The 26436-nt window shown below is 55.8% G+C and overlaps 1 protein-coding gene across 1 annotated transcript; it reads right to left on the bottom strand.

The window, feature by feature from the left end:
* Positions 1-7389: 7389 nt before the first annotated feature.
* On the bottom strand, positions 7390-15172 carry CEACAM16 (CEA cell adhesion molecule 16, tectorial membrane component). The gene is made up of 7 exons (XM_044759606.2): positions 15136-15172; positions 13630-13974; positions 13045-13320; positions 11833-12111; positions 9488-9814; positions 8120-8218; positions 7390-8024 (listed from the first exon to the last, which is right to left on the bottom strand). The coding sequence occupies exons 1-6, from the start codon at positions 15170-15172 to the stop codon at positions 8154-8156; spliced, it is 1329 nt and encodes a 442-aa protein (XP_044615541.1). The 3' UTR covers positions 7390-8024; positions 8120-8153.
* Positions 15173-26436: the final 11264 nt, after the last annotated feature.

Here is a 26436-nt window from a genome sequence, read left to right as displayed (position 1 = left end):
TCGCCCTTCGCCGTCTCCTCAGACCTTTCAACAGAGACGTCCTTCTGTCAGGACCTGGGTTTAAGGCCCGGCTCCCCAGTTCTCGGAGGTGAGAGTTCTTAGGGGAGCGGGGTCTCTCCTGGACCCTCGGTTTTCTCCTGTGAACCGTGGCGAGAGTTGGCGGTTCCTCCCCCAGCCTCCCAGGGCCGCGGTGTGGGGCATCAGGGAGATGAGCGCCTGGAGTGCTGAGGGGACCGCATGCTGGGTGACTGCGGGTGACCCACTTCCCCTTTCGGGGCCCATCTGGGCTGGATGAATGGGTGGCAGGGGCCCCGTCCTGCCGGGACACTTTAGGAGGCTGGCCCGGGGCTTCCCGAGGCGGGAGGGTCAGGGACGGGCAGAGGGAAGAGGTGTCTGCTGGGTTCGGGGAAAACCAGGCTTCCCCATCCTCTAACGGATGACAAGAGGGAAACAAACACGGCTGGCTCCACCCGGGCGTGAGGGGAAGTTGGGGAGAGGATGAGGGCCCCTCGAGGCGGGTGGAAACCACAGTCCGCAACTGGTTCCAACTTCCCTCCCGGGGTCGCCGGGCCTCGGGGTCCAGGCCGGCTCCCCACGCGCTGGCCTCCTTCCAGCCTCCCATCCCACCCCCCCCCCCCCCCCCCCCCGGCCTTCCAGCCTTGAGCCCGGCAGATCCGTCCTCCGCCTGCTCGGGCCCCGAGCTCCGAGACCCCTCGGGTCCTCGCTTCCCTCACCCCACGTCCAGTCCCTCGGCAAATGCTGCCCCTGCCACTTTCAATGTCTCTCCCCACCTCCACGGCCACCACCCTGGTCCAGCTGCCATCACCTCCCGTCATCACTATCTGCCTCCAACCGTCTCTTCTAACATGTGGCCAGAGGGACTCAGCTAGGACCAAGACAGAGCCTGTCCAGCCTCTGCTCAGCGCCCTCCTGGGGCTCCTACCTCACTCAAGGTGCCAGGCGAAGTCCTGGCTGTGGCCCACAAGGCCCTGCGCCATCCCTGTTCCCCCCTCCACCGTCTCCTCCTCCGCTCTCCCCTCACTTACTCCGCTCCCGCCACGCTGGCCTGAACCCGCTCTCCTGCCTCCTGGCCTTTGCACGTTCTGTGCCCTCTGTTGGAAATGCTTTTCCCTACCAACTTTGCATGCAGCTCCTCTGATCTTTCAGGTCTCACTCCCACCCCCCAAAGATATCCAGGTCTGAATTCCTGGAAACTGCGGATGTTACCACGTATGACGAAAGGGACCTCACAGCCATGATGAAGTTCTGGATCGCGTGACGGGGAGATCAACCTGCATGATCTGGGTGGGCCCTACCGGGGTCGCGGCATCCTTACGAGGAGGCAGAGGGAGGTCTGACTGCTCAAGACAAGGGGAGGTGAAGATAGAAGCAGAGACCAGAGATGCGGCCCCGAGCAAGGAAGGCTGGCAGCCACCAGAAACCGGAGGAGGCAAGGGATGGATTTTTTCCTGGAGCCTCCGGAAGGAACCAGCCCTGTTGACACCTGAGTTTAGCCCTGTAAGACTCATTTCGGACTTCCAACCTCCGGAACAGAGAATGCATTTCTGCTGTTTTAAGCTGCTAAATTTGTGGCAATTTGTTATAGCAGCTGCAGGAAACTAATACACACTGTAAATGTCACCCCTCCGGGAGGCTGGTTGCAGCCTCCACCAAAATTACAGCCTGTGGTGTTTCTCTCCCAGAACCCACACTTTTCTGTCAGAGCTGCATGACACTTTTTTTTTTTTTTTTTGGTGAGGAAGATTGGCCCTGAGCTAACATCTGTGCCAATCTTCCTCTCTTTTGTATGTGGGATGCTGCCACAGCATGGCTGGACAAGCGGTATGTAGGTTCACACCAGGATCTGAATCTGCCAATCCTGGACTGCCAAAGTATTCTGGCAAATAGAATATGGCAGAAGGGACGGCGTGTGATTTCCGAGACCAAGTCATAACAGGGATGTGGCTTCCTCCTTGCCCCCCCCCCCATTGGATCCCCTGCTCTGGGACGATCCAGCCACCACGTCATGAGTACTCCGTGGAGGGGTCCATGTGGAAGGAGCTGAGGCCTCCTGCCAACAGCCACGTGAGCGAGCCGGGAAGCGGACCCTCCAGCCCCAGTCGAGCCCTCGGATGACTGAAGCCCAGCCAACGTCTGAACGGTACCCTCACGAGACCCTGAGGCAGAACCGTCCGGCCGAGCCACCCACAGCGTCTCGACTCACAGAAGTTGTGAGATAATAAAGCTGCTGAGTGTTGGGGCCGTTTCTTACACAGCAATGAATGTGTAGTACAGGTCTCCTTATCATTACTACCACGGCTCCTGTTTATTGAGCACCCACTGTATGCCAAGCACTGACTGAGGTGACAGACACACCATAGTGAACAAAAGAGAGAAAGTTCTTGCCTCCTAGAGCTCACAGTCTGCTGGGGAAGACAGATAATGAACAAGATAATGAACAAAGAAATACGTAGCATAAAGTTGGGTGTGTGTGTCGTAAAGGCCATGGAGAACAAAGCTAGACAACACCGGCTGTTCCGGGGGTCCCTCTGAGGAGGAGACATTTGAGCAGACACCTGCGTGGAGTGTGATTCAGGTATCTGGGGGGAAGAACATTCCTGGGCGGGGGCAAGGCCAGTGCAAAGGCCCTGAGGCAGGATGTTGTATGGTTTGTTCAAACAATAGCCAGGAGGCCAGGATGGCCAGAGCGGAGTGAGAGGAGGAGGGTATGGACTGTGATCCCAAGGGGAGATGCTTCCAGAAATGTGACCTTACCTCTAGGGGCCCCTGTTTCCTCTTCTGAGGAATGGGCCGGCTGACACCTGCTTCTGACGGTCCCTGTAGGAGCTTAGGGAGCTCCTGCCTGTGGCTGCTCTGATCCTGTGCAACCTTGGAGGGCCAGAATGCCCTCTCTAGACTTTGCATTGTGCTTCAGGATGGGCTGGAGCCGACCAGACCTTTTGCTCAGTTCCCAAAGTCGGGGTGCCGAGGCACCCCCCCTCCCTCCTCCCCCCTCCCTCTCACCCACCTCCCCTCTCTCCATCCAGAGTCAACATTCCAGCCCAGGGGAGAAAAATAGGGCAGGTTTCCTTCCTCCCCCTGGCGGGCCTCCAGGCAGTGACTGGGCCATTGTGTGTTCTGGCCTCAAGGTCATTCCGCCCCCACCCCTGCCCTCCCCACGGCAGAAAGGTTACTTGAGAAAAGGCTTCTTGGGGGATGGGAGAGGAATTCAGGCAGAGAAAGGCCGAGGCTGCCCTGGAGGCCGGCCCTGGCCCCGCCCCGCGGCTTGTGGATTGCGAGGGCCCGGAGCACTGTCCACCCCATCCGGGCTTTGTGGCTTTGTTGGGGAGCTGGGGAGCCGAGTTCAACCTCCTGGGGCAAAGGAGGGCCCCAGCCTCAGCCTTCCGTCTGAAGCCTGCTGTGTGATCCTGGGCTGGTTCCTGCCCCTCTCTGGGCTGATTCCTGGCCCCACTCCTTGAGTAACTTTGAGCAAGTCTCCTCCATCTCTTGGTGCCTCACTTCCTTTTTTTGGTCAAACAGTCCTTGCATCTGGATCCCCCAACTTCCCAGCTGACAAAAATCACCCCAGCTATTGATTTAAAAATTCAGCTTCCAGGTCCCTTTCCTGGAGACGCAGATTTCCCGGGCCCAGGCGGGGGCCTGGGATGTGTATTTTTAACAAACAGCCAGGAGATTGGGGAAACGTGGCCCCATTTCCAAGGGGGCCTGTGAGGAGCGGGTCAGAGAACCTGTGCTGAGGGCATGTCACCCCGGAACCCACGACCACCAGCCTCGTGACTCTCCGAGCTCGTACGTGTTTAGGATATTTTCTTATAAGCCATTTTCAGTGCTTCCAGTTTTCAAGAGCTTCACATGGAACGAGGCAAACCCGTGCAGCAGGGTGACTTAACTGCCCCACGACGAAGGCATTGCAGAAAAACGGCTATTGGCGGCTTTTCCAACTGCCTCTTGCCAAAAGCTAACACCTTCGTGGGGGCCGAAAGTATTGATCAAGAACTTACGTACCACAGGCTGAAATCATATTGACTCATTTAATCTTTTCAGCCATCCGAGGAGGGGGACACTGTTATTTTCTCCGTTTTACATGGCGGGAGAAGCAACGTGCCCACAGCCCGCAGCTCAAAGCGGCCGACTGACTCTGTCCGAGCCCTCGACCTGCTGAGGACGGGAGGGGACTCACCAGCCAGCGCCCCCACCCTGCAGCCATGGGAACTGCGGGACCCCAAGCCGGGTTTCCGGTTGTCTCCCTGCCTCAGTTTCCCCACCTGTAAACTGGAGGGATTGGCAGGCACCCCTCATCAGGGTTGTTGGAGGAATTCATCGGGCGTGTATGCAAAAGGGCAAAAACGGGAGCTATTATTATTTTCTGGTCGTCGTTGTTGTTGGTCTTTCTCTGGCTGTTAAAGAAGGTGATCGGAATGCGTAGAGGATGCAGTCAATGAGCCCGGAGACGCCAAAAAGGACGAAAGACTTGGTCCTGGGGACATCTGAGCCCCCACGCCCTGAGGATATGGGATCTGGCTTGACCTAAAAACCTGAGCTGCCTCCTCCCCACCTACCCCTCCCGCTGGCCTCATTCTGCTTCGCACAAAGGCAGCCCGAGTGGAACACAATCCCAGTCTTTCCCAAACTCTTGCTACTGTGGCTCTTTCCTTTGGGGGCTTAAGTGAGAGAGGCCATTCTGTCCAGCTCGGGCGGTCGAAGTTCCAAGTCCTGGCGTGGCAGAGCCCGCCAGCTGCCCACCTGGAACCCACTCTCCCTCTCTTCCTTGAGACCAGAAGCCTGATGTTCTCTCTGGGGCAGCAATATCCCAGGGAAAAGACTACACATCCCAGCGTCCCTTGCAGCTAGAGTGGTCACGTGACTAAGAGCCAGCCAATCAGCTATATGTGAAAGTCACAGGATGGGACTTTGGGGGAGGCTTCCTTAAAAAGGGACGCAATCCATTAAGTGGTATGGGGCTGTTTTTGCCCTTTGTCCCCTTCTTTCTGCTTCCTGCCTGGAAGATGGATGAGGCAGCTGCTGCTCCAGCAGCCATCTTGGACCACGAGGTGATCGAGAGGATGGAAGCCCCAAGCTGAGAATGATGGAGCAGAAAGAGCTGTGTCCCTGAAGACACGTGGAGCCACCATTCCAGCTCTGAACAATCTGCTAATGGGCGCTTTTGATGTGAGAGAGAAATAATCTTCTCTCCGTGTAAGCTACTCTTACACATGCCAGTTTCTCTTTTATCACATATATTAGGCTCTTCTCTCTTTGTTTTTTTGTATTTTTTATGTTATTTCTGGTCTCTCTTACTAGCCTCTGAAGAGAAATTCTAATCAATATACTGAAGACCTATCCCTATCTATGTCACTGACTCTTATGTGACTTGGAGGGGTGGGGAGAATATGGATGCCATTTCTCCTTTTGGGGCTGGATAGTGTTGGGGTTAAGAGTATGGGCTCAAATCCACCCTCACTTCCTAGCTGTGCCATTGCCCAGAAATCTCGTACTGATGCTGCTGATTTAGGTAATGTTTTTGAAACTCTGTGGAGCTCTCTGAGCAGCCCCTCAGGTGGGGCGGAGTCAGTGGCCACGACTTTTGGGTTATATCTTTGGTTCATTGGCTAGAATGGGTCGCAGGGCCACCTGTAGCTGCAAAGCAGTCTGGGAAAGTGATTACTTGACATTTTCAGCTCCTTTCCTGGGAGGCATTTCCCACCACCATGGAAGAGGAGAGGAGTGGCTGCTGACGAGCTATCCACAGGGTCCACCACACCCTCTTCCCTCAAAATAGAAATTTATTGAGCATCTGACTCAGGATGAACCCTCTACTTCAACCGGACCAGTTTCTCTTTTATTTTATATATTGGTCTCCTCTGTCACTCGTTTGCAAAAACTTATCTATTTCATTGGCATTTTCAAAGAGCCAGCGTTAGGTTTTATCGACTAACTCTATTTTTGTTTTGTATTTCATCTATTTCTGCTTTTACCTTTCTTAATTCCTTACCTTTTTCCTTTAGTTTATTTTGTGGGCTTTTTCTAGTTTCTTGAGTGGAAAGCTGGTTTTGTTCATCTTCATATCTTTTCTTTCCCTACTCTCAATGCGTCTAAGCCTTTAAGGCTATTATTCTCCCTTCAAGTGCGGCTTTGGCCATATCCCGCAGATTTCTATACATGGTGTTTTCATTGTCCTTTGATTCTGGTTGGTATTTTGCATTTTCATTGCCTCTGTAATCCAAGCATTATTTGAATTTAAGGAATTTTTTTTCAAGTGTGTAGACATATTGGGGGAGAGAAGGCTATAGCTTTTTTTTGAATTGATATCTACTTTGGTTGCATCGCTATTTAAAATAATACATTGGCCTGCCACATAAGCTTGCATTTGAAGAAAAGGGCTCTGAGGCTAATGAAACTGAGGCTGGGTACCTGAGGGTTACAGTAAATATTCAATAAGATTACCTTTCAACCTTGTTATGAAAAGAAGTTGATCTTGTGGATTTGCTATTTTCCTGTTTAACCTGAGGGGTGACTCAAGAGTCACAAGGGTTTAAGAGCTTGTTTCACAGAAAAAAGAGAACGCCTTCAAGGAAGTCACCATCAACAGACAACCAGCCCCCAGCTGCCCTTGACGCCCAGAAGTCAGACTGCCCGGGGACTTACCAGGAGTGAGAGAAACATGGATTATGCCTTTGTTTCTCAGAAACTCCTCCTGCCACACCCCTTAGCTTTATAAAACCCCCTGCTTTCTTCTCTTGTTAAGGCAGGTTGGAGAGAAACCATGCTGCCACCTTCTCGTCTTGGCCAATCCAAATAAACTTCTTGCCATCTGCAAGCACTGATGTCTCAGTGTTTGGCTCACTGGGCATTGGGCACACAAACTTGAGATTAAGAGGTTTGGTATCAAAATGGTTTGGAAAACTCTAGTCTACTCTAAATCCACACCTTGTTACTGAAGGTCTAGTCAATCCAAGGCAAATATAGGATTATAACCCAGCTTTTATAACCTTTCACCACCCATCAATCCCAACTCAACATGGCCATGCCAAGGAAGGCTCTATGTTGAAAGTTTCTGGGAAATCTCTCTTTCTACCCCAAGCCTGGAGTTTGCCATCACCACTGCTGACCAACACCAAGAGTCTCTCTCTGGTAGGGCACCTGGGCTGGGTGGGGCCTGTGGCTCAGACTCTGCTAGTGAGAGGAATTAGAAGACTCATTCTCTCTGAGTCCCACCCCTCTGCTCTCCACCCCTCACCCACACCCCTGCCCCATTTGCATTCATTTATTCCCAGGGCCTTTTCTGTGGCCAGAGGAGGAGGGAGATATTTTTAAGGTTGTGCAGATCATGTTTGCGAGAGACCCAGGCTAGGGGGGAAATCCCAGGACAGTGGAGGACACACAGGGGCATCTGTGGTTAAATGGATGAGGGCCAGAAGTACTGGAACTCTTCTTGAGAAATTTGGTCCTTCCCTGTCCTGCGTACAAGCAACTTTGCTTCAGGGCTCCAGGGATGGCATGAGGGGCTGCATAGGGGTGGGCCACGTCCCACAGCTGTTTGGTGCCCCAGGGAGGGCACCACTTGACCCACTGGAATCAGGACCTCAGATATAAGCTGGGGAGATGTGGGAAGGTCCCGAGGCCCTGACATCAGGCAGTGGGGGCTTGGAGCACTGTGATTTGGGTGTCCCTGTGCACGCTCGCACCCAGACTGAGAATAGCCTTGGGTGGGAAATGAAGCAAACGTGGCCACTAGGAAATGGCAGGGCTGGCGGTCGGGGAAGGAGAGGCTGACACACAGGTGTGTTAACCAGGATGTTTATGGCCTCTGACGCTCCGACAGCTCAGCCAAGCAGTAGGGCCCTGTCATCTCTAAGTCTAGCGAGGAAGCAGGGGCACAGCAGACCACGGTCCAGCATCCTCGCCAGAAGCCAGTGGTCCTCCACTCGGGAGGAGGAGACGGGGAGGAGGGCGTGAAGAGCTCTTCTCTCTGGAGGGCTCCGGGGCACGCTGCTGCTCCAGGGCTGTGGGGAGGATGGGGCAGAGGGGCGGGGGAGGCCGTCAGGCAGGTGGAGGACCAACTCCCCAGTACCCCCACCCCTTCTGCTCCCCCACCCACCCCCGGCCTCCAGGCGGGCCCACCCGCCCCACGCTCAGCCTGTGCCAGGGTCAGGATCAGGAAGCTGGCGTTCGTCCTCACGCGAGGGAGGGAGCTGGACTGTGAGAAGAGAGACAGGGTGAAAAGGAATTCCGAGGGGTCTTCGGGGGCGGCCTGCTGTCATTGAACACCCCTCTCCCCCCGACGCTGACCCAGAAAACCAGGGTTTGATGAGTGAAGAGCTGAAGGACAGTATCTAGGGGTGGCTGACAGTGATAGGGCCCCTGATTCTGGAAGTTTCAAGTCTGAGGGAGGAGGACACTGTCCTTGCCTCAGGGACATGACCTCTCAGATCTCTGGGGATGCTCAGTCTGATGGAGGAGACATGGTCCCTGAGTCTGGGAGCTCCCAGTCTGATGGAGGAGACATGGTCCCTGACTCTGGGAGCTCCCAGTCTGATGGAGGAGACATGGTCCCTGACTCTGGGCGCCCCCAGTCTGATGGAGGAGACATGGTCCCTGACTCTGGGAGCTCCCAGTCTGATGGAGGAGACATGGTCCCTGACTCTGGGAGCCCCCAGTCTGATGGAGGAGACATGGTCCCTGACTCTGGGAGCCCCCAGTCTGATGGAGGAGACATGGTCCCTGACTCTGGGAGCTCCCAGTCTGATGGAGGAGACATGGTCCCTGACTCTGGGAGCCCCCAGTCTGATGGAGGAGACATGGTCCCTGACTCTGGGCGACCCCAGTCTGATGGAGGAGACATGGTCCCTGACTCTGGGAGCTCCCAGTCTGATGGAGGAGACATGGTCCCTGACTCTGGGAGCTCCCAGTCTGGTGGAGGAGACATGGTCCCTGACTCTGGGAGCCCCCAGTCTGACAGAGGAGACACAATTCCCACCACCTAGAAACCTTCATCCTATTGGAGGAGATTGTCTCTATTTCAATTTGAGAGAGAAATCCCAGCCTCTGATGGTAGAAATTCTGTCCTCACTCTTACTGGGATGCACCCCCATTGTCTGGGATGACAGTGTGAAGAGAGGGGAGTGATCCACCCTCACTCTGTACCTCTAGTCTGATGGGGGAGGTCAGCTCCCCTCGTTAGCCCATTCCCCCAATATGGTAGCAGGGGGAAATCTCCTGCGTCTCAGGGTCCACCCATCTGCATGGAAAAGGATGCCCTACCCTCACACTATGTGTCCTTGTCTAAAATGTTCAGTCTGGTGGACCCCATATGGTCCCATCTTGGGACCCCCTAGTCAGATGGAGGAGGCAAGGCTGATGGGAAGGCATATCCATCCTTGATCTGTGTCTCCTGGGAGGAGGCAGAGCCCCTTGGGGAGCCCCTGTCTGAACCAAGGCGCACCCCCCCTGGCCCCTGCATACTCACGGGCCACCTGCAGCTCCACTTCCAGCGTCTCGGTCTTTCCCTGCAGGGTGACCGTCTTGAGAGTGTAGCGGCCGGCGTCGGTGACATTCAGCTTCTGCACCAGCAGCGAGCAGTTGGGGAAGCCCGCCTCCCGGCCTGTGTGTGCCGGGCCTGCAATCCAGGTCCCCGATGGCAGCTGGCTCAGCAGCCGGTTGGGCTCGGAGGCGGGCCCGCGGTACCAGGCATAGACCAGCAGATCCTTGGGGTAGCCCAGGACGGTCAGTGTCACGTCCTGGCCCTCCATTGGCCTGGCGGGCACGGGCACGATGGTCATGGCCACAGCTGCCGCTGGGGAGAGCGTGAGGGAGCTGGGTCAGCTGGACCTGCCTGGGGCATAGCGTCCCCCTGCCACCCCCAGCCAGCTTGTCTATGCCTCCCACCAACCGGCTGGTGCTCCCCTGTGCAGGCTGCTGGGGAGGAGACAGAGGAAGGAGGTGACTTGAGTGGCCGTGGACGTGGGTTTTGTGTCCTGACAATACTTGCCAGAGAGCTGTGTGTCTCCCCGTTAGACGGGGAGATCCCAGGGGCTGGGGGCCATCTCTCCCCCACTAGACTAGGAATTTCCAGCCGTTGGGGGCTATCTCTCTCATGAAACTGGAAGACCCTAGAGAGTCAAGTCATGTCTCCTCCATCAGATTGGAAATTTCCAAAATGTAGGGGCAATGTCTCCCCCATCAGATTGGAAATTCTACAATATGGGGGCCTTGTCTCCCCCATGGGATTGGAAATTCTAAATATGGGGGGGGGCCTTGTTTCCCCCATCAGATTGGAAATCCTGGATAATTGGGCTGGGTCTTTCCAATCAGGCTGGGGACCCCAGAAGTTGGATGGGGGCGTGTTTAACCCATCAGACTGGAAATTCCTAGAAAGTAGGGGGCTGGTACTCCCCCATCAGATTGGGAGTACTCCAAAGGTGGTAACTGTGTCTCCCCCATCAGGCTAGGAATTCTCAAAAAAAAAAATGGGGGGGCCATATCTCCTGAAGACCACGTCTCCTCCATCAGAACAGAAATCTCCCCAAGTATAGCCGGAGGCTGCTCCATCTGACTGGAAGCTCTCTAAGGGTGGGTGTCATGTCTCCTCCATCACTGCTTGGAAGTCCATGGAGTAGGAGGTGTTGCCTCTTCTCTCTGACTGGCAGCTCCTTGAGTAAGGGGGCCAGGCTTCCCTGTTCCAGGACCCTCTCTCCAAGGGCAGAGACGTATCTACACCATCGGATCAGAGTCTCCCCTGGGGGGGGGGGGTCTCCTTTTCCTCTGTCTCTCCCCTGACACCTGCCCCAGGGTTGCTGACAGTTCAGGAGGCCCTGGGGGGCGCTGTCCGCACTCTCTGCACATACCTGCAGACCTCGGACACCCCCCATGTCGGCCTGCACAGGCAGTGGGTCATCTGGTCCACTCCCGCGTCTCCTGCCAAGACCAGCTGCCACGGCCCCCGGTGGGGTGGGGCAGGGGGTACACTTACCTCTGGGCATGCCATTTCTGCTTTGGGTGAAAGAGTGTCCACCCTTTTAGGATGAGACCCAGCCTGTTAGTAGGAGGGAGGGTGGAGGAGGGGAGGGAAGGACTGATGCCTCTGTCCCCAGGGGACGGTGACCACTTGGGAAGAAACCAAGGCAGAGTTAATGAGGCCCTCATGTTCAAAGCCACCATCCCCAGGGGACCAGAGAATGTCCCCTGAGGATCCTGACGGCTCTGAAAACACCAGCTGTGTCTGCACTGCTCCCGCCCCTGGGTCGTTCAAGGACAGAGGCAAGACAATGCTTTTCTGGCTGTGTTTTTCCACTTGCCAAAAATTGGCTGTGGTTTCCCGCATATGTGTGCATGCGCGTGTGTGCGCAGGGACACGCCGTCATCCGGGCCAGATAACCGGGTAATCTAGTGGGCAGCACAGAAGCTCAGCTGTCTGCGTGGCAAGGAATGGGTCAAGCCCCTAGGCAGCTGGTGACCGAATTTAGAACAGGGGCACCCACGTGGAGGACCATCTCAACGCTCTCCCACTCTGCTGCCACACGACGTGGGACACGGGACCCGTTTCTCACTCTGCCACCCCTCAAGGAAGAGAGTCTGATTTGTTGTTTGTTTTCCAGGTGACATGGTATGGACTGTCTCCCTTTGCCACCTGGATGAAGAGGGGTCCACCTGATACGCCATTGGCCCTTGGCCGACCAATGGATCGAGAATCTTTGACCTTCCCCTTATCTGTTGGGCAGAGGGTGACCTAACTGGTGATGGAGCAGCCAAACCATCACGGTCCGACTGGGCCTCCAAGGGGAGGGGCTGGTGGCCAGGGTCGGGGCAACTCACCAGAGAGCTTGACCACCACTGAGGCGGACCCAGAAAGCAGGGTCTTGGGGTTCTTAGCAATACACGTGTATGTGCCCTCCTGGGCCGCCGTCATGCTGCTGATGTTTAGGTGGTCTTGCCCGTTCTTTAGGGCCCGCCCGTTGAAGGCCCACATGTACTCGGGCTCCGGGCAGGAGCGGGACACGCACCACAGGGTGAGGGACGTGTTGAAGTCCACTTTGATGGTGCAGCCCGTGCGGGTGGTGGAATCCTGGAGGATGGCCACGCGTTCTGGACCAACTGTGGGGCAGGAGGGAGAGAAGCGGGGTGGTCGAGGGAGAGGAGAGGCGAGGTGGGGGGGAACCCCGGGCTTTCTCTCCATCAGGCTGGGGGCCCTGAGAACATCTGGACCCAGCAGAGGGAGAGACAGCTCTGGCCTTTTCGAATCCCACATGGATCTCTAACTCGATTTAAGATCTTGAGAGTCACTTTCCCTTCTCACGGGATCTGTTTTTCTCTTCTGCAAAAAGAGGGTGTTGGGCCAGACAAGACTTCAAGCTATTTTTGAAATCTATGGCCCCGTTAAAGAAAAAGAAAAAAGAAGTCTAAACGATTGGTTTCTAACAAGCCGTTCTAAGAGTCTAGAGTTCTAGGGCTCCGAGAGTCTAGGTTCTAGGAGTCTAAGATTCTAGAAAGCTATGGTTCTAAGATTCTAGAGTTGAGCAGCTCTAAGATTTTAGAATTACATTCTAGGATTCTAAGAATCTCTGCTTCTAGAGCTCCTAGGATTCTCAGTCTAGAATTCGGTGCTTCCTAAAGCCAGAATTCTCTGGCGGGAGGATTCTAGGCTCTAAGTTTTTCTACGTCGCCAGCCCTCGCGTACCTCTGCTTTATTTCCCCGGCTTCCACACTGCGTGTCTGCTGCCCCTGGGAATGACTCCACGCTTTGGTTAATGGCTTTTATTGTGTCTCCCCTCCCAGTCTGCCTCTCGCTTCCAGCCAGTCCCGTGTCCCTTCCCTGTAGGTTTTGCTTCAAACCGAAGGATTATTCCATTTCGAAGGTGGTCTTTAGTCCTTAGGAGATGGGCCCCGTGCATTTAAAGAGGGATCCCTGGTTCCTAACCCCAGCTCGCCTATGATTCCCTGGGTGCCCTTGGGTGACCTCTCCCGGCCTCAGTTTCCCCATCTATGAGGTTTGGGCGCTGGGTATCTGGTGGGACCAGGAGGACTCACAGTACACCGTCAGGTTGACGGGCTCGCTGCGGCTGACACTGACCGGGTTCCAGACCTCACACTGGTAGGCTCCAGCCTCTTCCCTACGGATGCCGTGCCGGGTCAGCACCCGGCCGTCGGGGGACAGGCCGAGGCGCACGGCGATGGGCAGTGCATCGCCGTTGAAGAACCAGCGGACCTCGGCGGGGCTGGGGCTGCTGCACGTCAGGCGCAGAGTGTCCCGTCGCTCCACCAGCGCCGTGTCGTTGGCCATGACCACAGGCTGGGCCAGGATCTCTGTGGGGCAAGAGGCAGAGGGGAGGGGGCCGGGCACCACCTGCTCCCGGGGCCTCCCTCTCCCCAGGCCAGGGGCACGGCTGGATCATGGCGGTGCCCTTGTACCCTCAGCCGGAGGGGCTAACTAATGGAATAGGAGGCAGGTCTAATCCTGGAAGCCACCCTGAAGGAGGTGACCCCTTTAATGTTATTTTAGGTCTTTTGGAGGATGGTTTCAAAATATTTTAGTTGTTTTTTTTTTTAAGAGGGATGGGAAGGGAGGTGGAACAGCCCAATTGGGGTCGAGGGGGGTTCAGGGGGTTCTCTCACCATAGACCTGCAGGTGTCCGTAGCCCACCTCCGTCTGGAACTGCCTGTTGAGAGTCTGCAGGATGTAGGTGCCCGAGTGCCCGGGCACGACGCCCCAGATGTCCAGGCTGCCGTCGGGGCGCACAGCCTCCCGTCCCGAGTGGGCCGGGCCGGGGGTCTCGTCACCCGTGCTGACGATGTAGCTGACCACCAGGTAAGTCAGGCTGAGCGTGGGCCCCGCATACCAGTTGTAAGCAAGCAGCTCCCCCGTGAGCCCCTGGACAGCCAGGGTGACGTTGTCGCCCTCGGCGGGCTTGGCGGGCTGCGGGGTGATGGAGATCTCGGCCCCTGCGCTCAGGAACGTGGCTGAGGACAAGGAGCCAGAGTGGGTGGGATGAGTAGGGCCTGACCGCTGCCCCCACTGGTGGAGGGGAAGACGTGGGCCCCTGGCATACGTGTTCCTGGTATACAGTAAGTGCTCAATACATGTTAGCCAGGTGCAGGGTCTCAGTCTGGGGAGGACAGGGGGGTGTTCCGAGGGTCAAATCAGTGGGCAGTGCCAAGGATCTACATAAGGCCTTGCACGTAAGGTCCCGTGGGACCTCGGGATTTCGTGGGACCTGGAGGGTTTTCTGTGTGTTATAGTCACCAATCGACGCTCACAGAGCAGGCTGGCCCGTCCAGCCCCTGAGCCCGGCTCCCAGTCCAGTGCTCCCCCTCGGCCCCCGCAGCTCGACCACAGCAGTGAGGAGCATCATGACTAAGACACCCTACCCCTTTTCTTTGCAACCCCACAGATGAGCCCCAAACCTGATGAGCTGGTCGGGGCTGCCGGGGTTGACTCGAGTGTGGTTGCCTAGAATGGGTGGCCGTGGCCGCGCTCACGTAAGAAGCACTTACATGCCTGGCACAGTTTCCGGTACTTTCCAGGCTGACAGAGCACCGTCGGGAGTGAGGGCTCTGGGGCTAGCCCTCAGCCCTGCCACTTTCTGGCTGTGTGACCCAGGCCAGAGACTTCACCTCTCTGGGCCTCAGGTTTCTCGTCTATGAAGTGGGGGTCGGGAGTGGTGGGTGACACACAGAGAGCACTAAGGCCGGCTCCCGGGGCACAGGAAGAGCTGCTTATTACTGGCTTTCCGACAGCCCTGGGGGTTTGGCCCATTTCATAGATGAGGAAACTGAGGCTGAGAAGGGGGAGGTCAAGACGTGGCCCTAGGCCACATCCTCAGGGAGGGGGAGAGCTGCTGGTCAGAATGAAGGAGCAGCAGTGGCTCCCTCACCCCAGCCCACACCCTGGTCTTAGAAATCTCTGCGGTCTACCCCACAGAACTTTCTGGAAGGCTGTCCCCGGCCCGACACACGCTGGTACCTCTTGCAGGAGCAAATGATGTCAGCGTGAGACACAGCTGCCCTCTCTACACAGCCTGCTGGACCTCTGGCTCACACCTTCCCTCCCCGGGCTAGGGGTCCCCCTTCCCTGCGGCCATGGGGGGCTGAGGTTCCCAGGGGGGCACCATTCTCGCTCACCGCTGAGGAGGAGCCAGCCGCACCGGGTCAGTGCCATCTTTCGCCCCAAGCCCGGGTCTCGGGGACAGCGACGTTGGCGTCCCGACGCTCCGAGGCGCTCCCTGGTCGGGACCCGGCTCTGTCTGGCGCGGCACCTGAGAGGGTTCAGTGATCTGGAGCCGGGGTAGATCACCTGAATTTGGAGGGATCGGGTCACCGAGGATCTGGGGCCCAGAGCGGGTGTGGCAGGCACGGGCCAGGGGCCACGACCCGGTCAGGCCTCCTGGGGCGCTGCCTAACCTTCTTTGTGCCGAGGGCCCAGGTTTGGTACCAGGAGGAGAACCAGGTCGCCAGGGAGGAGGGAGGAGGGCGGGGGGAGGTTCGAGGGCCTGGGCCCCCTGGTCAGCTTGGGGTCACGGAGGAATAAAACCCATAAGCAACCATCGCCCTTTCCCAGCCTCAACGAGGGGGGTGACCTTCGGGTGTCATCTCCACGGACGTCCTGTGAGGTGGGCACTGTCAGAACCCCCGTTCGCAGATGGGGAAACTGAGGCACCAGCAGGAGCTCTGACTTGCCCGAGTTCCTGCAGCGGGAGGGGATCCCCAGCCCTGTTTCCAGAGCCACAGGGAAGGGAAGGAGGCAGGGGCTGCACGCCTTCATCGGGCTCCGCTCCTTATTGGCCCCGTGCACCGGCCGAGAAAGCCACGATCTCTGTCGTGCCCTCTCGAGGCCTCGTTTCTCCTGTCTGCCAAATGGGCGCGTGCGGACAGTTCGCGGCCAGAGGGAGTCCAGCGTGGACCTTGGCTCTGCACTGCCCCACAGTGGGGCCGGGGACGGCTCCTTGCTGAGTCTCCATTCACTGCTCTGGAGAACCCAGATGGTGTAGACCTACCCAGGGTCGTGAGGCAGGGGGATGCCACGTGTTAGGAACCCAGCCAGCGCCGGGCAGAGCTGGGCCCCAAATGCCCGGCCTGGTGGGTGTTACTCTTGTTAAAAGTGAAAGCACCGGACTGCGCTCCACTGTTCCCTACCTCCGTGACCCTGGGCAAGGGTCGGAGCCCGCTGGGCCACCATTTCCTCGTTTGTGAAATGGAAACGATGGGGGTACCCACTTCGTGGAGCTGTTGTAAGGCTTAAATGAGTAACTTGTGTGACATTCTTACAACAATGCCTGGCACGGAGTGAAGGCTCCGTAAGTCACTCATTCATCTATTCAACAAGTAGGGAATGAGCATCTACTACCTGCCAGGCGCTGTTCTCGGGGCTGGTAAATAAAATCCGTGCTCTTGAGGGGCTGACAGCTGACATTCAGAGGGAGATAAATACTGTTGGAGGGAAAAAATAAAGCCAGGAAGGGAGTTTGGGAATTTTAAATTGGGGGTGGCGGAGGGCCTCAGGGGAGGCCAGGGGGGCTCTGGGTGAACAATGGTCCTGACAGACGTGTGATTCTCGCCTTCTTACTGGTTTCTGGGTCCTGGTCCCTGTGAGGCCCTGGCAGCCTGCTTCTGGGCAGGAAGCCATAGCTGTGGCTCACCTGTCCTCGTTTGCTCCTCAGCACTGTGTCCTGAGCTGCCCTGGCAGGGCGGGGCTCTGAGCGGGGGTGGTGAGGAGGGGCTCGGGTGGCCTGGGGCTTGCTGCTCCCCCCACCCCGCTTTCGACCTCACCTCACCCTCCTCCGTCCCAGCCCAGCCCTCCCCTGGGAGCCCTGGGACCTCGCCCAGTGTCAGCAGGATGCCGCCCCGGATGGCCCTGCTCAATCACCTCGTCCCAAACTGACCTGGGCATCTTCCCCCAGCCCCGCTCCTCCTCCTGGTCCTCTTATCAGGGATGGCACCACCATCCACCCGTCACTGAGACTGAGAGACCCAGGCCTCGTCCCGGACTGACGCCTCCCCGGCTCCCAGCACACAGCACCCGGTGGCGTCTGCCTCTTAGCTGTCTCTTCCGCGTGCGCCTTTCTCTCCCTCCCTGGGGCCCCCACCGTGGTCCAGGTGCCCCCCTGCCCCATGTCTAGATGCTCTCACAACTCCTCCTGGTCTCTGGCCCTGGTCTCGTCCCTCCGCCACTCATGGCATCCAGAACCTGCCATGGCTCCCAAGTGCCCTCAGGAGACAGCCCAGCTCCCCACAGTTGGCCCACGAGGCCCTGCCGGCTGGCCCGGCCTCAACGACTCCCTTTCCTCCTGGGAACCCTCGGCTCCAGTCATTCTGTCTCCCTTACGCTCACTCCGCCCAGCGTATCCCCTGCTCCCCTCTGTTCTGTTTCATCACCGGTCCAACAACTCCTCCTCCTTCAGGAAGCCCTCCTGGACTCTCAGACTGGGTTCGATGCGCCCTGGGGTCCCCAGTCCCAGCCCTGGCCACCCTGGGTCCTCACTGGCAGGGAGTGGGTCTGTCTCCCCGTGACCATGAGTCCTGGGAGGGCAGCACCAGGGCATCTGTGGTCACCACCGTGTCCCCAGCACCGGGGCCCAGAGGGTGTTTGTGGAACTGGACACCGGGTGTGGATGACACAGAAAGAGGAGTCTCCAGGGAGGGCCTGTGATTTGCTGTCCGGCTGAGAAGCGGGCTGGGCCGGGGCTCCAAGAGGCGTAGGGGTGTGGGTGGGGGCAGATCCCGGCTTTTGTCCGGACCCCGAGGGGGCTCCACCCCCACAGTGTCACACTGTCCCTTCTCTGTTGTCCTCGTGCTTCCCCGTCCGCCCCCATCCCCCCCGCCCCTCCTCTGGTGCTCCCCGATCCTGGGTCCCATCGACACCTGCAGTTCCTCAAGCACCTACTGTGCGCTGAGCGCTGTGCTCGGCGCTGGGTGACCGCCGTGAATGGGACAAAACCCCCTGCCCCAGGGAGCCGGCCTTTCATTTGGGGAGACGGTCAATAGGCGCATGAACACAGACACGCACAGTATGACAGCAGGTGGACAATGCCGGGGGAAGATAAAGCAGGGGAGGGACGGAGGCCCCAGGGCAGCGACAGTGGAGTAGAGACTCAGGAAGGGAGCTGTGCTGACTCCGGGGGAAGAGTATTCCAGGAGAGGGAACAGAGAGTGCAGAGGCACCGAGGCAGCCGTGTTTTGGTGAATTAGAGAAGGAGCAAAGGGGCCAGCGTGGCTGGAACAGAGTCAGCGAGGGCAGAGAGGGGAGAGGGGCGGGTCCAGCAGGGCCTCCTGGTCCTCGGAGGGCTGTGGCTTTTCCTCTGAGAGGGGAGCCAGGGGTGGGCCTCGCTCGAGCTGAGGCTGGATGGGATCTGACAGTGTTAACAGGATCTCCTGGCCGCGGGTGGGGAACAGACGTGGGAAGGGAGGGTAGATGCTGGGCAGCCGTGAGGAGGCGGCTGCGATGGCTTACTGTGCTGCCCAGCACGGTCGCCGCGAGCCACTGGCGTGTCCGAACTGAGATGAGCTGTGAGGGAAAAACACCAAATATTGAAGACTGACTGCAGCCCCCCAAAAAGAATGCAAAACAGGTCATTCATCTTTTCTATCAATTCCACGTTGAGACAGCATGTGTGGGGTTAGACACATTCCTTGCACCTGCTTCTCTTTACTTTTCTCCATGTGATTCTAGAACATTTGGAACTGTAGACACGGCTCCCATCACATTTCTATGGGCTGGCGCTGGGCCCGCAGGAGGGGGCAGTGGCTGGACCAGGGAGGAGAGAAGACCTTGGACGGGGGATGTATTTTACCAATGACGCTGCGATGCATTTTGACATTGTCGGCTTTACCTGTTTTCTCATCCAGCACCACCTCCCTCCCCGAGGACCCATTTTTGCAGACGGGGAAACTGAGGCAAGGGGCCATTGTCTGGGGAGGTAAGAGGGGGTGAGTCTTATCTTCTCCGCACAGCTAGCCAAGGGCAGGGGTCTCTGATCTTGTTTTGTCTGCTCTGTCCCCCACCGCCAGCCCTGTTATTTCACCAGCCACTAGGGAGCAGCTCTTTCTGTCTCATTGCTAAGACCCTGCCCGCTACTGACCTAATGGGCATTTGTTAGATGGGAACCTTGGCCTGGGCCCCGTGGGCTGAGACCTCAAAGCTGAGGGGCTGGCCAGTGGGAATTGCTTCCTGGGCTGAAGCAGGTTTGTGACCGACCCCCCCCCCCCCCCACCACCCTGACCTTTATCTCGCTGGGCGAGGCCAAGGGTGCTGCAGTATTTACTCATGGGATCAGCAGGGTGTGGCTTCCTGTGGCAGTGTGGCCAGCCCTGGGCTAGGCCCTGGGAAGGCTGTTCCTGGGGAGAAAGGACCCCGTGTCCCTTTAATGCCTCACCCGGGGAAGAGGACCTGGGCTACCGTGCAGGAGGGGACGGCCGATTGGAGGAGGGAGCCTCAGACCTTCGCACAGGCTGTTCCCTTTGCCTGGATACTCCACCCCACTCATTCATCTGGGTTTTTCCAAGCCATTGAGTCATTTAACAAATATTTGTTGAATACTGATTATCTGCCAGGCTGCGTTGGGGATACAGGCAACATCCCTTCCCTGGTGGGGCTAAATCCTGTTGGAGGGAGTTGAGCTGTAATCAAAAAACTGATATAGCAGGAGAGATAAGTGCTACCAAAACCCAAAACAGAGCGAGAGGAGAGGGAGGGACAGGGGCATCAGCTGGGGAGGTCGAGGAGGGTCTTTGGGCTGAGACCCAAAGGAGGCGACCCAGGGGGTGTGTGAACATCTGAGGGAGGAGTGTTTTTCCGCAGAAGGCACAGCAAGTGCAAAGGCCCTGAGGCAGGAAGGTCTTTGATGAGTGCGAGGACAGCAAGGAGGCTGGTGTGGCTGGAACCAAGTGAGGGAGGGGATGGGGGAGGAGGTGGTCGCAGAGGGCTCAGAGGACCCGGAGGGCAGGGCTTTGGAGACAAGATGACCCATTATAGACATTCGGGTGATAGTAAGGCCGAGCTTGGGGGAGCCAGTGAGGGAGAGAAAGGAAGGGTCTAGATAGGAGCTGCAAGGGCTGGGTTGGTGAGTGTGAGGGGCTGGGCTTTTTCTGGAAAGTGGTCCACAGGCAGGAATTGAAGGGAGCTAGGGAGATGGAGGGGCACAGAGAGAGTGCCAGGCTTCTTTGGGGACCCCAGGAGGTCCAGAAGGGTCTGGGAGGGGGGAGCTGGCTAAGTGCCCTTCCTTCTCTGGGCCCCTTTTTATCCATCAGGAATATGCAAAGGGGTTAGACTTGGATTTAGAACTATGGTTCAAAACAATTCAGAACCTGCTTTGCCTTCGGGGAAACTGCCAAATTTCACACACCGGTCAAAAGCAGAGGGAACAGCAGCGTCCTCTCCCGTCCCCACCGCCCAGCTCGGGGCCCCCAATCCCTCTCCCATATCATTTGAAAGCAAATTCCAGCCACCATATCATTGTGTTCATAGATGCTTCAGCCTGTCTTTCTCAAAGATGAGGACTCATTAAAAAAAAAAATACAATGTCATTATTTCACAATTAATGAGAGTAAAATGAACAACCAAAAATTCCTCAGTATCTTCAAACACCCAGTGTTCAAATTCCCCATCATCCCAGAAAGGTCATAAGCTCTTTCTCAGCTCCACTGGGGCATACAGTGGTCCCTCGGGATCCGGGGCATTGGCTCCAGGACCCCCTTCTATCAAGTCCCTTATAGAAAATGGCCTAGGATTTGCATATAACCTATACATCTCTTTCTGTATTCTTTTTTTTTTTTTTGAGGAAGATTAGCCCTGAGCTAACTGCTGCCAATCCTCCTCTTTTTGCTGAGGAAGACTGGCCCTGAGCTAACATCCGTGCCCATCTTCCTCTACTTTATACGTGGGACGCCTCCCACAGCACAGCTTTTGCCAAGCGGTGCCATGAAATTTTTGCTGTGATGGTGGACTGCTTTCCTCCAGCTGAATCTCCCGTGACAGCGCGCTGCAGACTCGTCCCCTCCTGCAGGCTCGGGCAAATGCCTGCACCCCGTCAATGGCATGGAGGGGTGGGGAGGGAGCACCTCCACCTCTCCTGCCTGTCTACCCTGCGACCTGCCGCTTTTCGGGAGAGTGAAGACCTTTGGCGCGTCAAGGAGCTGCAGTTCGGAGGGAAGGGTTTTCCCCATGAATCATAATCACTCTTGGTCGAGGCCCAGCACACTTCCTTCCACGGGCAGCCACTTCCTCGTTGGCGCTGAGAACCCGGGGTGGGGGGGCGGTGCTGGGCTGGACTGTAGGGAGCAGGTGGTGGTGGCAGGCAGTGACCCCTGCTGAGCAGAGTTTAGGACGATAGAGCAACGGAGCCCGGGGGGCCTCCTCCCAAGGATATTAGTCTCTTCCAAATTGGGCTGAACACTGGACCTGGTGCCCGAGATTCCACCGTCAGCAACACTCGGGTGATAGTAAGGCGGAGCTTGATAGTAAGGCAGACCCCTCTGTTTGACTGCACAGACCCCACCATCCTTGTCAGCGTGGATTACATCTCCTTCTTCCTTTCAGACTGGAACGAGCAGAGGAGAAAGTCTGGCTGTTGGAAAGACTTCGGTTCCGTTCCCAGTGGCCCATTTAGGCCCCGTGTGACCCGACCAGTCTTAGTCTCAGGTTCCTCATCTGTAAACCGGATGTAACCACAGAACTCCCCTCATGACACTGTTGTGAGGATGAAAGAAGTGAATAAATGCAAACTTCTGGTTTATCTTCCTGTCTCCGGTGCCCAGTTGAGTTCATTCAATGGAGCTTGGTATACAGTAGTTGCTCAACAAATGTCTGTCAATGGATGAATGGAGACTGTTAGTACAGGAAGGGGAGGATACGTATTATGAGAATCCGCATACATTCCCTGAGCCCCTGCCCTGTGCCTGCCCCATGCTGGGTGGTGGTGGGACCTGTCGGTGACCAAGACAGCCCGGGTCCTGCCCTCCTGGGGCTCAGGGTCCAGCGGGGAGAGAAACCCGTCTCCAGACAGTGATGACCCAGAGTGGGCAGGGCTGAGGTGGATGAAGCCAGAGGGGGACATGACCCAGCTTGGGGTCAGGGAGGGCTTCCTGGAGGAAGAGGTGTGTGAGCTGAGACCCGGAGGGTGGATGCGGGTGAGGGAGGTACAGTGAGGCATGCTCCAGGCAGAGAGAACAGAAGGTGCAAGGGCCTGGCAGAAGTTCAGGCCAGTGGACCATAGACCACGGGCGCAGGGGCGGGGGAGGGGGGACTGCTGAGAGACCCTCAGGAGCCAGACCTCTCAGGGTATTGAAGACTATGGTGAGGAGCCTGGACTTCAAGGGCGCTAGGGAGCCATAGATGGTTTTGAGCAGGGAGAGGCAGCATGAGTCTGGGCTTCGGAGGCTCCCTTGGGCTGTCTTTTGGTGGGAGGATGGGAGGGGGCTGGAGAGCAGGTGGGAGGCTGGGGAGGAAGGGGGAGAAAAAGCCCAGCTGGGACCCAGGGCTGGGCTGTAGAGACCAGGCAAGGGGGAGCTCAAGAGACCTAGGTGGCGGGTTCCTGAGCCTGCCCTAGTGAGGCCGGGGCGGGGGGAGAGGCACCCACGGACACTCTGGGTGCCCCGAAGGGTAACGACAGGGGCAGGTGCAGTGCGCAGCCCGGGCGCCTGCCGGCGGGTCTGCGCGGTCCTCTGCTGCCCCCTGCTGGCGCCGCGTTGACTCCCGTCCAGCCTGCGAGTCTGGTCAAAAGGTCAGACCCGAGAACCCCAACCCCAACCAGGGATAAAAGATGACATTTCTGGGGCGACCACGCTGCAGGGGGCACTCACGTTCGCTGTCCCCACTCCCTTACCCCCAACCGGGGTCTCCAGTCGCCTTCTCCTGCCAACGCGGCTGAACCCAACTCAAGACTGGCCTCCCAAACTCTACCCTCTTTTTTCTTTTCTTTCTTTTTTTTTTCCCCCATTAATGGGAATTTCTTTAAAAATTTTTTTAAATTAATTTATTTTATCAAAAAAATTTTTTATTGAGATAACATTGGTTTATAACATATATAAATTTCGGGTGTAGATCATATATATTTCAGTTGCTGTGTGGATTACATCATGTTCACCACCCAAAGTCCAATTACAGCCCATCACCACACACGTGTGCTAATCACCCCTTTCCCCCTCCCCCCTTCCCCTCTGGGAACCACCAATCCAATCTCTGTTGCTATGTGTTTGTGCGTCATTGTTTCCATCTTCTACTTATGAGTGAGATCATACGGTATTAGACACTCTCCCTCTGACTTATTTCACTCAGCATAATCCCCTCAAGGTCCACCCATGTTGTCACAAATGGCTGGATTTCATCATTTCTCATGGCTGAGTAGTATTCCGTTGTGTATAGACACCACATCTTCTTTATCCATTCGTCCCTTGATGGGCACCTAGGGTGCTTCCAAGTCCTGGCTATGGTGGATAATGCTGCGATGAACATAGGGGTGCAGGTATCTTTATGCCTTTGTGTTTTCAAGTTCTTTGGAGAAATACCCAGCAGTGGGATAGCTGGATCATAGGGTAGATCTATCCTTAATTTTCTGAGGAAACGCCATACTGTTTTTCGCAGTGGCTGCACCAGTTTACACTCCCACCAGCAGTGTATGAGGGTTCCCTTCCCTCCACATCCTCTCCAACATTTGTTGTTTCCTGTCTTGTTATTTATAGCCATTCTGATGTGAGGGAGGTGATATCTCATTGTAGTTTTGATTTGCGTTTCCCTGATAGTTAATCATGTTGAGCATCTTTTCATGTGCCTGTTGGCCATCTGTATATCTTCTTTGGAGAAACGTCTGTTCAGACCTTTTGCCCATTTTTTAAATTGGGTTGTTAGCTTTTTTGCTGTTGAGATGTATGAATTCTTTATGTATTTTGGATATTAACCCCTTATCAGATATATGGTTTGCAAATATCTTCTCCCAATTGCTAGATTGTCTTTTCATCTTGTGATGGTTTTCTTTGCTGTGCAGAAGATTTTTAGTTTGATGTAGTCCCATTAGTTTATCTTTTCTATTGTTTCCCTTGCCTGGTCAGACATGGGACTTGAAAATATGCTGCTAAGAGAGACGTCAAAAAGCGTGCTGCCTATGTTTTCTTCTAGAAGTTTCATGGTTTCAGGTCTTACATTCAAGTCTGTAATGTATTCTGAGCTAATTTTTGTGCATGGTGTAAGATGACGGTTTCCTTTCATTCTTTGGCATGTGGCTGTCCGGTTTTCCCAACACCATTTACTGAGGAGACTTTCCTTTCTCCATTTTATGCTCTTGGATCTCTTGTTGAAAATTAACTGTCCATCGATGGGTGGGTTTTTTCTTGCTTTTTTACAAAACAGCTTTATTGAGATACAATTCACATACCATACAACTCAGCCATTGAAGTGCACAATTCACTGGTTTTTAGTATATTCACAGAGTTGTGCGGCCATCACCTCAACCCATTTTAGAGTCTATTCTTCATTCCTAAAAGAAACCCTGCATCTTTTGGCCATCGCTCCTTAATTCCTCTCTCTAGCCCCCGGCAACCACGAATCTGCTTTCCGTCTCTATGAGAGTGCGGGCTCTGGTCTGAATCTTGGTGTGTCGATGGAGCTGTTCATACATATTTCGGTTCTCTCTAGTCTGGGTTCCTGGTGGGATTGGACCCACCCAGCCCTCTTGACATCAGATTGTGCCATGTGACTTGCTTTGACCAATGAAACACAAGTGGGAGTGTCACGTCCCAGCCGAACGAAGTCTTTAAAAGCCAGAGCTGGCTTTGCCCTGTTGCCTCCCTTTGCCCTGACAATGACCGGCTCTGTCAGCCCGGCTCCTGAATGAGGAGATGTGAAGCAGAGCTCTCCTGACATTGGCCTGGAACTAGTCACCTGGCCACACCCAGCTGCAAGGGAAGCTGGGAAATGTAGTTTTTTATGCAGGGCAGCCATATGCCTGGTTAAAAATCCTATTACTGAAAAAAAGGACAGGATGGATATTAGGGTTTGACAAGCAGTCGCTGGTATAGAGGAGAAGAAGGCAGGCCTGTGGGTCCTCCTCGTCTAAGTTGGGGATGCCTAAATGAGATGGATATGTAGCATGAACAAGAAATAAACCTTTCGAGGTTTTAAGCCACCGAGACTGTGGGGTTGTTTGTTACTGCAGCACAACCCAGCCCATCCTGACCATGACGCTGGCCCTTCCTTGTACTCGGTGTGTGACCCTGGGACAGTCACTTCTAGATGGGAGATGACAGTTCCAGGCTCCAAGGCTATTCTGAGAATTCAGGAAGTTCACATGTGCAAAGGCACAAAGAACAGCCTCTATTCACTGGAGCTCCTGTTATTATTACTATACCGCCTTGTGCCACACAACGTTTCAGTCAACAATGGATGGCATATACAACTGTGGTCCCAAAGGATCAGTACCACAGAGGCGTGCAGTGGGCTCTACCATCCAGCTTTGCATAAGTATGCTCTATGACATTTGCACAACAAAATCGCCTAATGACGCATTTCTCAGAATATATCCCCATCATTAAGCAATGCACGACTGTATTCGAATCTGGTTTTGTCGTGGTGGAGGGAGAAGACCCCTTTGGCACCCCCATTTCCTAGGGCTGGAGTAGGAGGAGCCTATATTAACGCGCTGGGGCTGCCATAACAAAATACCACACACTGGGTGTCTCAAACAACAGAAATTCATTTCTCACGGTTCTGGAGGCGGGAAGCCCAAGATCAAGGTCTCGGCAGGGCTGGTTTCCCCTGAGGCCTCTCTCCTCGGCTTTAAGACGGCTGCCTCCTCTTTGTGTCTTCCTGTGACTTCTTCCCCGTGCACGTGCATCCCTGGTGTCTCTTCCTCTTCTTATAAGGACACCAGTCCTATGGGATTAGGGCCCCGCCTTTGACCTCATTTAATCCCATTACCCCTTTAAGGGCCCTGCCTCTGAAGACAGACACATGGGGGGCCAGGCTTCAACAGACAACAGTGGAGGGACACAATTCAGTCTGTATCGGTCACAGCCGGTGTCAGGTGAGCTAGAAAGCGTGCCTCTCTCTAACCTGGCTCTGTGCTGCCCTCCTCGACGTAAGCCCACATGGTTCCCGCCACCACATCTTTTCTCCAGCCCAAGAGGAAGGCGAACCAGAAGAAGGAGGATCCTTCCCCTTTAAGGTCGTGACCTGAGGGCTGTGTCTATCACTTCTGCTCACACCCATTGGCCAGGAATCAGTCACATGACCATACCCAGCTGCAAAGGCAGCTGGGAAATGTAGTTTTTATGCTGGGTAGCCATATGGTTGGTTTAAAATCGTGTTACTAAGGAAAAGGAGAGAATGGATATTGGGGGTTGAACAGAGTCCCCCCCACCCTGCACTCTGCAGCCAGTGCTGGGGCTGAGCCCTGCCCATGTGGCTGGCCTGATTGACTTTCTCGGCAGGCAGGAGGT

This window comes from Equus asinus, chromosome 26, assembly GCF_041296235.1.
Source record: "Equus asinus isolate D_3611 breed Donkey chromosome 26, EquAss-T2T_v2, whole genome shotgun sequence".
NCBI lineage: Eukaryota > Metazoa > Chordata > Mammalia > Perissodactyla > Equidae > Equus > Equus asinus.
The sequence above is the reverse complement of the archived record's forward strand: the minus strand, read 5'-3'. Positions and strand labels throughout refer to the sequence as shown.

Bases quoted from the DNA above. Each gene is read 5' to 3' on its own strand.
- CEACAM16 (XM_044759606.2), bottom strand. From the start codon at position 15,172: ATGGCACTGACCCGGTGCGGCTGGCTCCTCCTCAGCG. The intron at 12,112-13,044 runs GTGAGTCCTCCT...CCTGCCCCACAG, and splicing joins CGTCAACCTGACGGTGTACT to TTGGTCCAGAACGCGTGGCC. The intron at 8,219-9,487 runs GTGAGTATGCAG...CTCTTCTCACAG, and splicing joins AGTGGAGCTGCAGGTGGCCC to TCCAGCTCCCTCCCTCGCGT.